Raw genomic sequence first — 15314 nt, 5'->3', positions numbered from 1 at the left:
TTCCCAGAGCCTGCCCAAGCCAAAAACAAAAACCAAAAATAAAAACAAATAAACAAAAAAACCCTTCATCTTCTGTGGGAAACCAAAGGAAGAGATGTTTATTTGGTTCAAAATTAAAATTTTCTGTAGCATACTACCTAATGTAACCTGTCTGGTCAGTTTATTTAAACAACCTACTTATATGGAATCTAGAGTAGGGAATGAGATCTTACTATTCTGTACAGGTTAATGTAATACCGAGATATATTCCAGAGTATTGTATGCAGAAAATAAAAGACTATTTGCAAAATCACCTTGAGGAACTGGGGGAAAAGGGAGAACTATTAAATTTCCCCCTTCTGGAATTCCTGATATTCTCTCAGGCATTAAGGATTCCAAATACAGTAAACCAAGCCCTCAACCTTGAGGCTTACCCTTATGAAACTTACTTCTGCAATGGCGAAGCTAGGCCTACATGTGATTATGCCAAGAGTCACCCCCAGGGAACCTCTTTTGTTTCTCAGATGGGACCTTTATCTTTAAGACAACTCTGAAAAGGAACTCACCACCTTTCCCCCTTCGTGGAAATGACATCCAGGGGTTTAAGTCTCCCTGGCAACTTGGGCCATGTCTCCTAGGGATGAGCCTATTCCTGATATTACAGGATTGAGAATGACCAAAAGGAGGGAGGAAATGGAACAAAATTAATTTTCAGGAGCTACGAGATTCCAAATACAGTCGAGAGGTCATTCTGGAGGTTACTCTTAGACAAGCTATAGCCAGATATTTCAAACTACTACAGTATGCCATGCCCCAACCAACAATATTCCTGAAAAACCTAGGTAGTGCCCTGGGCTCTAAGTCTCTATAAAAGTTTTCAGAGTAAGTATATTTTTTCAGAAACATAAGGACCCCATATTGATCCTAGATCATGTAAGTCCTGAAACCCAGAGTAACCAATCTCTCTAAGAACAACCACCAGGCTCATTCCTCTACCTGAGAGGGTCAACTCCCCTTTCCAGCCTGAAGAAATTAAAGTGACCTTTGCCCAGATATCACTGAAGATTCAGAGAAAGATCAAACTAGATGTTTGATCTCACTTCAAAGGACATATAACTGAGAAATTAGGATTTAATCAATGACTGTGACTGCTGACTTATTACATGTGTTTTTTTAGTGTGCAGTGTTTTAGAACAGCCAGAAGGAAATACCTGAAGTTGCTGAACTGTAATCCAGTAGTCCTGATCTTTGATGATTATATAACTGTATTGCAAAATTTTTTTTAAAAAGTCAGTTCCTCATGTTTACATGAATCTATTTCTGGATGTTTTGTTTTGTCAATAGTATACTGTCTTAGTTACCCTATATTATAAGTCTTAAAATTGGTTATAATGCAATTCTAGTGGCCAATAAGAGGGAGGGGTAAATGGTATGGGACATATGGAATTTTTCTTTTTTTTAATTTCTTTTTCTGGAATAATGAAAATGTTCTAAAACTGACCATGGTGATGAATACACAACTATGTGAAGCTATTGTGAATCATTGATTGTATACTTTATTATTCAATACAGGTTAATGTAATACCCAGATACATTCCAGAGCATTGCCAGAAAATAATAGCCTATTTGCAAAACCACCTTGAGGAACTGCGGAAAAGGGTAGAACTAGCAAACTTCTCCCCCTCGGGAACTTTTGATATTCTCTCGGGCATTAGGGATTCCAAATTCAGTAAGCCAAGCCCTCAACTGCAAGGCTTACACTTATGATGTGTAGAAATATCTCAATAAAATTACATTAAAAAACAAACAAAATACCGATATAGCAAATGCTCAGAAAACGAGAATGGATCTTCGAACTTCTATATGAGTTTTAGATTTTTCCTTTTTCCTGACAAAGAAGGTAATTTACTCTGTTAAAAAATTCCAAAGCTGCTTTTACTTTTCAGACATATTCTTACATCTAAGCACCTGATGCCAAACTTATTATACATTACCACAACAAATTATAAAGCATATGTGTAAGATATCCTTTCACATATACTTTCAGTTAAATGTGGGAAAAGAATGCTTAAATCATTTAAATTATCTTTAATTTTGAAGTATTAGCTATAATGGCTTTCTTAATATCTTACCTTATCATCATATCCAAGATAAAATATATATTCATCAGGGTCATGGCATTTTAGGAAAAATGTAAGTTCTCTTTCCTCATTGTAAATATCCACATAGGAAAGATTACTGTTCTTTCTAACACCTGGAAACTGAAAATATTTCTTAGGCTGCTATCTCATCAGCTTCAATATCCTCAGTTTGCTTCCAGGTATGACTCAAGCCAAACTTGACTTTGAAATGAAAGAGAGCAGCACTCACAGCTAATGCTTCCATCTTTTGCCATGCAACTGTTTCGTAAGGTCAAAATTCCTCAAAGCTTTGACCTGAATAGCAGTCAAATTGGTGGGCACACAGTGTTCTTTATATGAGCACAATCAGATGCCTTGTCATCTCAGTCACAATTCCTGCACCCCGCCTCTGAATAATGGATCTTAATCACAACCAGAACTTGGCTCATTCTTAATACCTACCATTTAAAGGATTTTTTTAATGATTGAGTATAGCAGATGAGTAGTTATTAAGGAGACCAATTTTTTTCCCCCAAAACATGTTGGAAAATATGTGCACAAGCGAGCTTTGTTCTTTAAAGTCACATCTTTACCCTCAACATTCTTAGGATTCTTTTTACTTGTCAAGCTCAATTTGACATTCAAGAAACAAAATCAATTGCTTTTTTAGTTATAGGCCACTATTTCTTTCTTCACTCTCTTTATCTTCTTTTAATCCCTCTTTGCCTGGGTAGCTCCACTTTTCTCTTCTTGGGAGCTCAAGACCCCAGCAAAGTTTTACATTGGGGCTTTGATGGGGCATTTTTTGGAAAAGCATAATGTGGGAAAACTGAGATGGGGGCTTAAGAAAGATTCAAGCTGAGTGTTCTTGAAGGCAACTTGCTTACTGTAAGTCAATTTACGGGCTGCTGATCTGATAAAGGAGTGCATAAACCTTTGAAAATAAAAACGAAAGAGAAGTAATAGTGAGCCACAAAAAGCCCTCCAAATTCAGTAAACAGCAAGCCTTGTGTATCAAGAGCACTCTTCTTTCTCAAAATGCTTTCATGTCTATGGATTTATTTTATCCTCATCATATCCCAGCGAGCAAGCCGAGCAGATGCATGCTGTAATGTATGCTGGGCATCATTTTCTAAAGAAGAATATGAATCAAAGCTAGTGCTGTTTTATCAAAGATGAAAACAGGTTGAAATATAAGAGGGTAAGTAAGATGCCCTAGGTGGTGGTCTCGTAACTTTTAGGCCATTAAATATAAGGCTTCTAATGCTTTTTTTGCCAACTAGAATAATCAAGTAAGCAGCATTTTGATGTGATGTGCAATCTTCTTCTAAAAGTAGTTTCATTCCAATGGAATGAGCACATTTAAACACCACATTCCTAGGATGTGCTTTCCATCTCAGGCAATACTGTGGAAAGCCAAAATTTGGGGGTTTGGCACAAATGCCATTATGTTTCTAATTCAGTGTTTCATTAAATACGGTCTATGGACTATATAAAAGGCTTAGTTAAAAATGCAGATTATGCGATGTCCCTCCCCTGACCTACCCGGTGGGATTCTTGGACCACAGGTCTAGGAATCTGCATTTTAATCAGCTTCCCAAGTGATTATTATGCAGCCTCACATTGGAGAGCCACTGCATATTATACAAGAGAATGAGAACATGATCTACAGTTGTCAGTTAGATATCCAAAAATATCGCCCTTAAAAGGGCTATATTTCAAAACGCTTTTCTTTATCGCGTAATGCTAATCCTTCATAACATGCATTTTATGCAGTAATATCTTATGAAACCAAAGGAAACACATAGCAATAATATTACTGTAGAGTCAAAAAGCATCACGTTTTCTAATGCCTCACCTAGTACATAGATTCAAAGCTATTTTAAAGTTGCCATAGTCAGATCACATATAATAAGAGAAACCGTGTCCAGTAGTAAAACCACCATTAGATCAGTTAACTGCTAAAATGTTTGGAACAGAGAACAAATGAATTTTTTAATTTTATATTGCCTAATTGGGAAATTTTAAGCACGAATTTCAAATTTTAAACATGAATATGGACATGAGAGAAAGATTTTTAATTGCGTTTCTGGAAGCAATACTTAAAACTTCATTTCTTCATCTTTCAACAAACATTTCCTAAGTGCTACTTACTGTGTATCAAGTCTCAAGGCCTTTGCTTTAATACACTGAATTTGCTTCAAGAGAGGTATGTGCTGGGTGCACTGAGCTCTGCATGACTAAGTAGTAAAAATTAATTCCTGTAATGCCAAATGATGAGGAAGAACATTTCAAATACTTTTGTACATAATGCTAATATTTGGAATGATTACCCATTGCTCTACCATGTAACAATGTCAGACCATAAAAGTGGCTACATTTGAAATACCACATTTTCTGTAAATTGTCGATCCCTTTTTAATTCTTAACATAAAGGCACAATATGCCACTACAAATGCAATTTAAATGTTATCTTCGTCTGCCGTCCATATGTGTTAGTGTAACTGAGCCGCATCGAATGACCAGATTCTCCTTACTCTAATGGAAAGAAGTCATCACTGAAATCAAAGGATCTGGGGCCCTTTCCTTGCTCCTGCCACTAGCTCTTTTGGGATGATTTACTATTCCTCCTGCAATTTTAGTTTTTCTCACATATAAAATGAGGGGGTTGACAACTGGCCCTCAGAGTTGTAGGAATCTCTGATTTAGGCAAAGACTGTGCTGTCACAGTCCCCTGCCATTTTGTCCAGTGGCTCTAAGTCACTCAGCTTCTTATATTCATGAACTGGAAGGGATTACCTACTAGGGCAGTAACTAGGTCGGTCATTTAGCCCTTATTTCTCCCCTTTCCCCCTTGCTCCAATACCAGGACAGGCAAGAGAGCCAGAGTTTTACTCAACTGAATACTGGGCAGTGACTCATCCAATGACATCTTTTGTGTTGCTCTCTTAATTCAGGGTTCAAATATCTCTGGGATAGTTAACCGTATGACAAATGTGATCACTAACCTGTGCTGAACTCTTTTCCAGTTTCTGAGCTAAATTATCCCAACGCTGGGCAAAATTTTCCAGCCATGCTTCCATCTTTTCGACCACTGACTTATTTTTCAGTGTTGAAAGAAGATCTTGGTTGAGCGAGCACAGTTTGTCCATGGTCTTTTTTTTCATTTCTAGTTCTGCTTTTAAAACCTGTTAAAAATAAGGAAGGGCACAGTGTAGGTCAAGTTTACATTTTATCAAACACAGCTCAATCTGCTTTTGGCATTTTTTCTCATAGGTACAAGTGCAAAAGTATTGCAATTTTGCCTGCAAAGGATCAAGAGTCTATAAAAATATAGGTAGAAGATTATAACCTGAATAACCTCCCCAAGAAACTTGAAAACAGGAATATCAAATTTAAAATACTGTAATTATTTAGATAGAAATAATATGATTAATTTCCACAACTTTCACATTCTGTCCCATTATTTGGAGATAAAATCCTCATTATGAGGTTATTGACTTTAAATTGTTTTTGCATTCGTTACTCAATATGTGGCTATTTGAGTAACTGTCTTTTAAAGCTAACATTAGAGCCCATTAAGTAATAGAACTAAGTCACTGAAACTGATACAAATCCATGGAATTAGGTTGCATGTTTTCTAAATACTCATGTGTTATATGAAGTAATTTTTATACCATTCATATTTCAAAAATAACTGTGCACTATGGAGTTTTTAAACGCCCTCTGCTTGATGGGGAATGAATAAATAAAGCAGTTCTTGTGAACTCAGTAGATCGGGGTGGCTTATCCATTCACTTTCTCCATGAAGGTCACTCTGCACTTTGGGAAATCCAATTTCCAGGTCCCAAATGCCAGTCCCTGACTTAGCTTGCAAACATAGACTAAGGAATGAAAATAGAAAACTGCTTCACAGACCTTTACAACCTGGCAGGAGCAAGTCTAATCAACATAAACTAAACTGTGATGCCTGTCTTTCCAAAACACATGCAGACTTATTTTAAAACAACTAACATCACATAAGGCAAAGAAATAGTCACAAAATACATGTATCTGTTCCTCATGAACATCATCATATCCCCCTGCAAAGGATACTTTACATAGCTCATTTTGGCCCACCACCTGCATTGCTAGCTCTGAACTATGGAATGCTTTGTCCTCTCCTTCAAATCAGTTCTGTCCTTCAAAACCTGCTCCATCTTTTGTACTTTAAATTGCCATCTTATGGCAATGTAGATTTTTAGGCACGAACGCAAGTTTTGAAGTTCATTTCTAACTTTTTTCCTTTGTAATTCTTTTTCACTAATTTTTCTCAGCTTGAAGGAATGCAATAGATCACAAGATATGAATTCATATACATGTACATCTAATTCATATCAAAATAAAACTCAGTGTGGGAATCCAGTAACAGATTTTGTACATTGATTTTGATTGGCTAATTCACTTGGGAGTTTTCCATTAAATTTATCCCATACTTGGACTAGTATTCAAACAATAGTTTATACTGTTTGCATAGACCTGAGAACCAAATTTGAATTTCAACTATGACAACTAAAATAGCTGTTGGGGTCACCCTGTTTTCCATTCATTCCTTTTAGGGCCTTGTTTTCCTTTTTTCTCTTTATAACTTTTTGCCTGCATTTATTTTGTTCTCAGCCACTTCAAGTTCTTTTTGGAGAAAGACATATAAATAATTATCTACATTTAAAAATATAAAGATATGAGGATAGTCTTCCTCTTTGGCTTACTTTCTTAGTGTTTAAGGGACTATTTTAAACATCCATAGGTAGAAGGCTCAAGGGTAGAACCATTATTTAAGCTACATATATAACAAACATTTCAGAACAGGAGCCTGAGGGCTATGTTTGGAGAATAGGATTGCATTGAAAATATTGGTACCTTCTGGGACAAATGAAACTAAGACTCTTCTGTTATTATGAAACCAAATGAAAAAACACATGCAGAGCATTACAAAGTAAAATTGAAAGCTGTCATTACAAAACAACTATGAGGAAAAATGTACCTCAGGTTAAAAAAAAATTATTTTAAAGAAACTGTGTAATTCTTGAATATATTCTTAGATAAATCTATATGGCAAAAAACACCATGTACTAACCAAAATATGTATTAGTTTATTAATTAATTTATTAAATGTGATGGCAGATTAGTTGTTCATCCTCAATTAGTTTCCTTCTGTTTGCTCTGGGGCTAGCTGGCCCTCTCTCTTCTCTCACTTGTTCAGTCTCTCTTTCTGTCTTCTCTCTTCTTTCTGTCTCTGTCTCTCTCTTCCTCCTCCCAGCTTCTTTCTGTATAACCTCCTTGTTCAGAATGAAGGACTCTTTCATTTTAACTAGCAGAAGTGAAAAGACAGGAAATCCATGGCAAATTACTTTCCCTCATCCATTCTTGACTGTCTGCCCTCTTGAACTTGGATCTTATTTTTATATATTTAGTAACTATGGTCTAGTTGTTTCAAAGGATTAGAATATAAAAAAGATACATTTTTGCATAGGAAGAACTGACCATAAGTCTTTTAGTGCCAGAGGTTCACAGAGCTATATAAAACACACAATGCAAAGGGAAGCACTAGACAACTTTTGCAAAGACAAAAGACAGCTAGGGAAAAAAAAAACTAGATAGACAGGTAGTTTTCTTTTATAGAAACCAGGCACCTGGACCTACTTCCAACATAGGCAGAAATCCATAGTCAATAACTCAGACTGAGCCAGTAGTAGAAACTGGGAAGAGAGACATAAACTGCTCAAGAAGACAGAATAAACAAATTCTACCTGTTCAGGTATATAAGTTCATTAAAGTAAAATAGAGGGCGGGGCATAGCAGTGCAGTGGTAGAGTTCTTGCCTGCCATCCCAGAGACCTGGGTTCGACTCCCGATGCCTGCCATCCAAAAAAAAAGAATATAGACCTCCAAAAGACCCAGGAAACTCGAAACCTATTCTCCTCAGCAGTAGGCCTCAGAGAATAAAGCCAAGGCAATTTCTCTTAAATGTCCAAATTGAATTCTGTACATTTTCTATCTGTAATTACTTATCTATATGTAAAAAGCACTACAATACATTCTAACCACCGGCTGTTGTACCTAGGGAAATTGATCCATTGTAGGAATTCCCAAATTTTAGTGAGGATGAGGATCACCTGGAAAGCTTGCTAAAATGCAGATTACTGAGCCCCATATCCGGAATTTCTGAGACAGTAGGTCTGGGTTGGCACCTAAGAATTTGCATCTCTAACAAATTCCCAGGTGACGCTGAGGCTGCTGATCTGAACATTCCACTTGGAGAATGACTGATTCTATTTGGATGAATTCTTTAAGAGTGGACACAGGAGTAGAAGGCAAGGCAGCAAGTCCTGGGAAAATGGAACGGTCAGCAGAGAACAAGGTTCTCCTAAGTGCTAGGTTCCCACCATGTGATCCCAGAGAGCCACTTGAGAATGTCAATCCTAGAGTATTCTTGTAGCCTCTGCACACCAAGCTCTTGGATCACCATGTTTCCCTGAGTTGTCCTTCCCTGGCAATTGCCAACAGTAAACCCACCAGCAATCCTAATTCCCCAGTAATAGATTTCTTCTCTGCTTGGGTCCTCCAATGACAGTGATTCTACAAGCCTTAGAATGCACCTTAGAAAGACCACGGTTTTTCACGGTTTCATCTCTCCTTTAAAGTTTATTCTTTACACCAAATGAAGAGTACAGTTTTGACCATAAAAAAAAAAGACCCATAGATTTAGAAGAAGTGAAATGCCAGAGTTCTCACTCTTCACTCCCAAAGAAAAACAGAAGAATATCCCATGGTCATTAGTGATATTATTTCAGAACAAATTATACCGATTGTAAATAAAAAAGAATTTTAGCACACCGCATCGATACCTAGGTATGTAGTAGGAACTAGTGACAGATGGCACCTGTTTCGGGTCTCAGATTGTGACATATTTTAATGAACATTAAATTCTTATTCACTGCCTGAGTCAGCAGGGGAATATTACCTCAAATTCTAGACCAGCTGTCAGATTTTGTTAATTGGTTTAAATTATCAAATGGTAAAACTTATACAAAACATATCTTTACTTTGTTCACCAATAAAGTGACATAATTTGAATTTTCATCATATTGGAAAATTAGTGAGACTTTGCTAAGAGAGTGTTTTCATGGCTCCGAGGCTAGCAAAGCCCTTTACTTCCAAAAATTTCACCACAGTGGCATGTGATTTTTATAAATGACAGTTCTCAGAGACTCCCCCCACCCCGCCCCGCCCCGGGCCAAGGAATCCAACAATATAAAAAGGTTTGAAATAACTTAGAAGGCCTAGAGCTGAATCTGGATGCCTTCACGCTTATTTCAACTCTGCTCCTAATATTACCTATAAGACATACCCTGTCTTATTTCTCCAGAATTTCTCTTTTGAAATAACCTGGGTATCTGCTTGCGAGACACTCAGACATGCAATATAAGGTCTCTCCTACTTTAACACATTTGGATTTTGTCAACTGGTAGGTTTTTAAGACTGGTTTTGATTGGATTTAACAATTAAGAATATATATGTAGTGATTTTTACTAGCTTTTGAAATTAGGAATTTATTATCAATCAAAATAAGTTTGTACTACTCTGGCATATGGTATTTTTTTCCAAAGATGGCTGTAACAGTATCTCCTGATATTTTTGCATTAATATTTTGATACATACATAGTTACTTTTTATAAGGCTTTTTTTTTTTTGTATGCTGTATGGCAGGGTCACATTTCATTCTTTTCCCATGTGAATATCCAGTTATTGCAGCACCATTTGTTGAATATTTGTTTGGCTGGTTTTTGTTGTTGTTTCTTTGTTTGTTTGCTGGTTTGTTTCTTGGGGAAGTGCATGTGCTGGGAATCGAACCCAGGTCTCCTGTGTGGCAGGCAAGAATTCTACCATTGAACTACCCTTGCACCCCCCATACATAGCTACTTTTTAAATATCTGCCTTACTTACATCATCCAAGAAAAGACATATTCGTCAAATGATTGCTTATCAATAACATATTAGCTTGTATCATAGATACAAGTAATTCATAAGCAAATCTATTTTAAATTAAAAGGCCAAAGAGAATAACAACGGAGCAAAAATAATATGATTTAAATAAACATTTGGTAAAATGGCAGGCAATTAAAATAACCCGGGACATTTATATAAGGTTAGCTTTAAAGAATTGATTTAATTATTATAAAATATGATATGTACTATAAATACATTCATTTAGGTAAAATGATGAAACATTATTTATAATAGACTTTTGTTTTATAATAGAGTTAACATCAAGTTAACACTTAATAGAAACGATCTATTAAAAGTGTAAAGAAAATCCTATTTATAGTATATCTCATTTGAAACATAAAGTACCCAATATTAGACTGGCCTTTACCATAAAATAATACCATTCACAGAAGAAGACAAGCTTTAAAGATACTTTAAAATGCCTCAGTGAATCCTGGCCTAGAGTCCTTTACTGCTAAAGTTCTCTCATTTCTCAAAACACACAAGTTACTTTTAATCAAAGCCATTTTGTTTGTTTAACGTTTTTTCTTGTTTGCAAACTAGGGTATAAATCCCTTGTAGTTGAGGACAACCATCTCCCATATTTCTCTTATGTTACTCAGAGAATCTACTCTACCCCATTAGTTTTAGAATACACTGGTTCGAATTTTATAGAATATTAACAAATATTCCTTAGTATTGCTTTTTTTTTTGCATGCTGTCTGGTGCGGTCACATTTCATGCTTTTTCCATGTGAGTATCCCGTTATTGCAGCACCATTTGTTGAATTTTTTGTATGTTTGTTTGTTTTTGTTGATTTCTTTGTTTGTTTGTTTGGGAAGTGCGTGGGCCGGGAATCAAACCAAGGTCTCCTGCGTGACAGGCGAGAATTCTACCACTGAACTACCCTCATACCCCTAGTATCGCTTTTTAAAATTTTAACTGAAGTATTCTTCCAGGTATGCTGTATTCCTTTCAAGAATGCAATTATGTTTAAAAATCAAAGTTGAACATCTGCCTGTATTTTTCCCCCATTACAATCTTAAAAATACAATATGGCAACTTGGAATATACTTTGATCTAAGGAAAGACAATGAATATTTGGCTTAAGATTTTAAGGTATAGCAGACAAATAATATATATATATATTTTTTTTCCACATGGGCAGGCCCCAGGAATCGAACCTGGATCTCCAGCATGGCAGGCGAGAATTCTGCCATTGAGCTAACTAATGTCTTTAATATATACTGTTAGGCTTTTAAAGCACTACTGACAGCTAAGAAATACATACATTCAGTTTTTGAAGACTTGCTAACATTTCATTCTGATCCTTAAATCCAGTTTTCTGTATCTTGTTCACTGCATCTTCTTTTTCTGAAAGCCATGCACCAAAAAGGCACTAAGAGAAATGAAAGAATACCAAAGAAGAAGAAATATTAAAAGTAGATCGCCACATATTCTTTGTTAAGAATACCGATTTACCGTATCTCCATGACTTTGACTGCTACAATTTCCCCCATGTGCCTCACCTGTTCTTCTGTAAAGCGTTGCCATTTTAGAAGGATGTCTTGTAAAAGAACCCAGCGGTCTTCTGTCCATCTGCAGATGTTTGCCCATCGATCTCCAAGTACCTGGAGAAGAGACATCCCACCACAACATCAGCAAGCAATTTTCATTAGGAATGGATGAATGATTGTGAAAATATCTAATTTTGAGTCTCCTACATATTCTAGGAGATGTAAAGGATCCCCTTTCTGATTCTGCTTATATTTAGATAAGCAGTGTGCCTTTCATTTACCTTTAGATTACTGCACTCATTCTCACCTTACTTTGAAAAGCAGACACTTACCAGCATGCTGAAGCAGTTATTATATCATTATTTGGTATGTCTCCATAGTACATTTGAGAGCGCAAAGAAATAAATATAAAATTAGAGAGGATTTTGCTATGAATACATGTGAAATTTGTATCTTCCTTAGATCTGAAGATACACCCCAAAGAATCAAATTCTGACTACTAAATAGAGTGCCTAAAAAAGACTCTTATTTAAGGCAATTCAGATAATTAGAAAGAACCACTTAAGGTTCTGATTGTGAAAGAGACTTCTCAGTGACTTAATTATATATCCCTGTGATGTGTGGACTGAAAAATGTATCTGAATTTTTATGAAAAAAAAAACATTGAAATATTGGTGTCTTTAAAGTGCTCTAGTGAACAAATTTTAATATTCCCTCAGTACAGATTTCATGCCTTTGGCATGTTGCTTATGTCTAAGTGTATCTACTATTTTAATATCTAACATAATCCAAGTGCCAATGATGCATGGATGGGAAAAATTATATGTTGTAATGATTTCTGAGCAAAGGGAGGGTTTTGAAACAAAAAGAGGCAAAGAGTCAATTACTTCAATTCCATTATGCTACCTTTTAGAGCCTAAAATTTCAACTTTTTATGACCCCATATAAATATAAGAATTGCTTTCCTATAGCTATTGGATCTTTAAAGCTGTAAGTATAACAAAGTATGGACATATTTTATTTTGTGGAACGTTAGCATTAGGAAAACAAAAAGCCTATATCTCATATCTTTGGCAAATATTTTCAATATCTAAGATAAGTCTCATGGTAATTTCTATTTTAACTGATGTTACATGTTTGGACCAATCCACCTGAATAATTCTAATGTATGATTCAAATGATACAGATGTAATTAGCATCATGAAAAAATAAACCTGTTCTGAGGTAGGTGAGAACCACATATTTCTTTTTCAAAATTGTTTAATCTACCATCTCTTCAAAAGGGAAATCCCATGCGTGGGTAAGCAATAGACAGTAAACGTTTTATTTTACTACAGCATTAAAATGATCGTGTACTCATACCGCTGTCGAATGTGAGTTCCCAGGACTTCTTCAGAAATGTCAATAAAAATATTACTGCTTTCAGTATAATGTAACTGATTTTTAAATATTTTGCAGTTTTTCTCTCGACTCAACCCCTTTTGAATTACGCTAGCCTATGACAGAAGCCATGACCCTGAAAGAGTGATGCTACACACACACACAGGAAATGAGTTAGGTTAAATCAATTAACTCAACAATTTTAACCATATAATTATTGTAATGATCTATCTATCTATAAATATATTTTAAATTCTAAAACACATTGGAAATTCTTTTAGTGAGCTTCCTGGGGACCACCTCACTATGCATCAAGTGAACTGGCATGGAGCATATCTGTCACTGGATTAGTTGTGGAAAATTTAGCTTTAAACAGGGAAAATACTACCCATAAGCCACAAGCTACGGTGTCGTGCTTAATTTGACGATGCATATGCAAAAGGTCAAAATGAGGATGGTTTATTGCAATACAACATCACAGTGAAGACTGGAGTCATAGGGGGATGGGATTAACTCAAATTATAGAATTATCTTCATAAACGAAAGGAAAATGAAGTGAGACTTCTAAATAGGTATGTCATCTTCTCTCTAGTGCCATTAGGTATATACAAGTAGCATCCAATGAAGCAGCATTTTAAGTTTGTAATCCCATAGGTATAAACACGCAAGTGTTCATTTTCACAGGATGTCCTACAAAAACTCCCAATAAAAACCTCACATTCTAAGTTGCAAAAGATGATTAAATCTATAGAAATCCTGCACATTATATTAATGTGATGGGTTTTAAAGTACGGTACTTTTCATTATTTGAATGAGCTACCAAAAAAATCGTAATTAAATACTATTTTAGGTTCATGGCTGCCCTATTTAAGACAACTATTTTCAGAATATTATTAAAAGTGTCCCTTTAAGATAGTGTCTATATTTTAGAACCACACATACTCTTTGAGACCAATCGAAGAAAGGTTTATTTGACCTGGAACTGAAATTTTCTGTAGTGCATAATCTAATTCAATCTATCTGTATAGCTCATTTGAACAACTGAAACACAGAAAGCCCAGAATTATAAAGAGGTCCTTTAATCCTGTATAGATTATTGTAATGCCTGGAAACATCCTAGAGTATATAAAGCAGATAATCAAAAAGTATTGGCAAAGTCCCCTTGAGGGAGGGGAGAAATACTATGGACCTATTAAACCTTACCATCAGGGACTTCCCTGATACTGCATCAAACCTTCTGGACACCCAAATCAATAGGCAATGCCCTCAATCATGAGGCTTACTCTTGTGAACGTTATGTAGGTAATGGAGAAGCTTAGCCTACCTATAGGCATGCCTAAGAGTGACTTCTTGAGGACCTCTTTTGTTGCTCAGATGTGGCTTCAGTCTCTCTAAGCCCAACTCTGCAAGTGAAACCATTGCCCACCCCACTAAGTGGGACATGACATCCAGGGGTGAAAGTCTCCCTGGCGATGTGGGAGATGACTCCCAGGGATGGATCCAGACCTGGCACTATGGGATCAACAATGCCATCCTGACCAAAAGGGGGGAAATAAGTGTAATTAATAAAGTATTAATGGCAGAGAGAGTTCAAATAGAGTTGAGGGGCAACTTTGGAGGCTGTTCTTACACAAGCTTCAGGTAGACCTTGCTGCCTATCATAACCTGCCAACCCCCAACCAGGACCATTCCAGCCAATCCTAAAGAACACCTAGGGCAATATATAAGATTCCACAAGGGTTCCAGGCACTAGAGTATCTTTCCAGAAAGCTACAAGCTCCAGATGTGTCCCTGGTCCAGATAAGTCCTGAAATCTAGCCCAGCCTCTCCTGAACATCAGATACTTCCATCTCCTTACCCCATATTAGTCACAGACCCTTCCAATAGCAAAAATTTAGAATTGCCATAGCCCAAACACCCCCAAAGAGAAGTACAGAAAGATCAAAGGTGATGGTGGAATTATACATAGAGGATAGGACTTAACAAATGAATATGAATGCTGAATCATTAACTTGATATCTCTTTTAGTCTCCAGGATTTTAGAGCAGCTAGAAGTAAAAACCTAAAATTGTGGAATTGTAACCCACGTCAAAGTCTGAAATATGTTCTGCAACTAACTGTGGTGCTGTGCTTGGAAATTTATAGTTTTGTATATATGTTATTGTTCACAAAAAAGAAGGAAAAAAATGTCAATTGTGACAATAAGAAAGTATTTAAGCCCTCTAGCCTCCTATATTCTGGAGCAGCTAGAAGGAAAAATTTGAGAGGATCGTATGGTAGCCTGTGACTA

The 15314-nt window shown here is 36.2% G+C and overlaps 1 protein-coding gene across 8 annotated transcripts in view; it reads right to left on the bottom strand.

Annotated features, from left to right (window-relative positions):
• The window catches only part of DMD (dystrophin), a 2428671-nt gene that overhangs the window by 1444466 nt on the left and 968891 nt on the right, over positions 1-15314 (bottom strand). For all 8 annotated transcript variants that reach the window (XM_077145121.1, XM_077145123.1, XM_077145120.1 and 5 more), the window contains 3 exons: positions 11657-11758; positions 11419-11526; positions 5108-5287 (listed from right to left, as the gene is read on the bottom strand). In XM_077145121.1, the coding sequence (XP_077001236.1) occupies positions 5108-5287; positions 11419-11526; positions 11657-11758 (390 nt within the window). The remainder of the gene's footprint in view (positions 1-5107; positions 5288-11418; positions 11527-11656; positions 11759-15314) is intronic.

Source organism: Tamandua tetradactyla, chromosome X (assembly GCF_023851605.1).
Source record: "Tamandua tetradactyla isolate mTamTet1 chromosome X, mTamTet1.pri, whole genome shotgun sequence".
NCBI lineage: Eukaryota > Metazoa > Chordata > Mammalia > Pilosa > Myrmecophagidae > Tamandua > Tamandua tetradactyla.
Note: the sequence above shows the minus strand (reverse complement) of the source record. Positions and strands in the feature narration are given on the sequence as shown.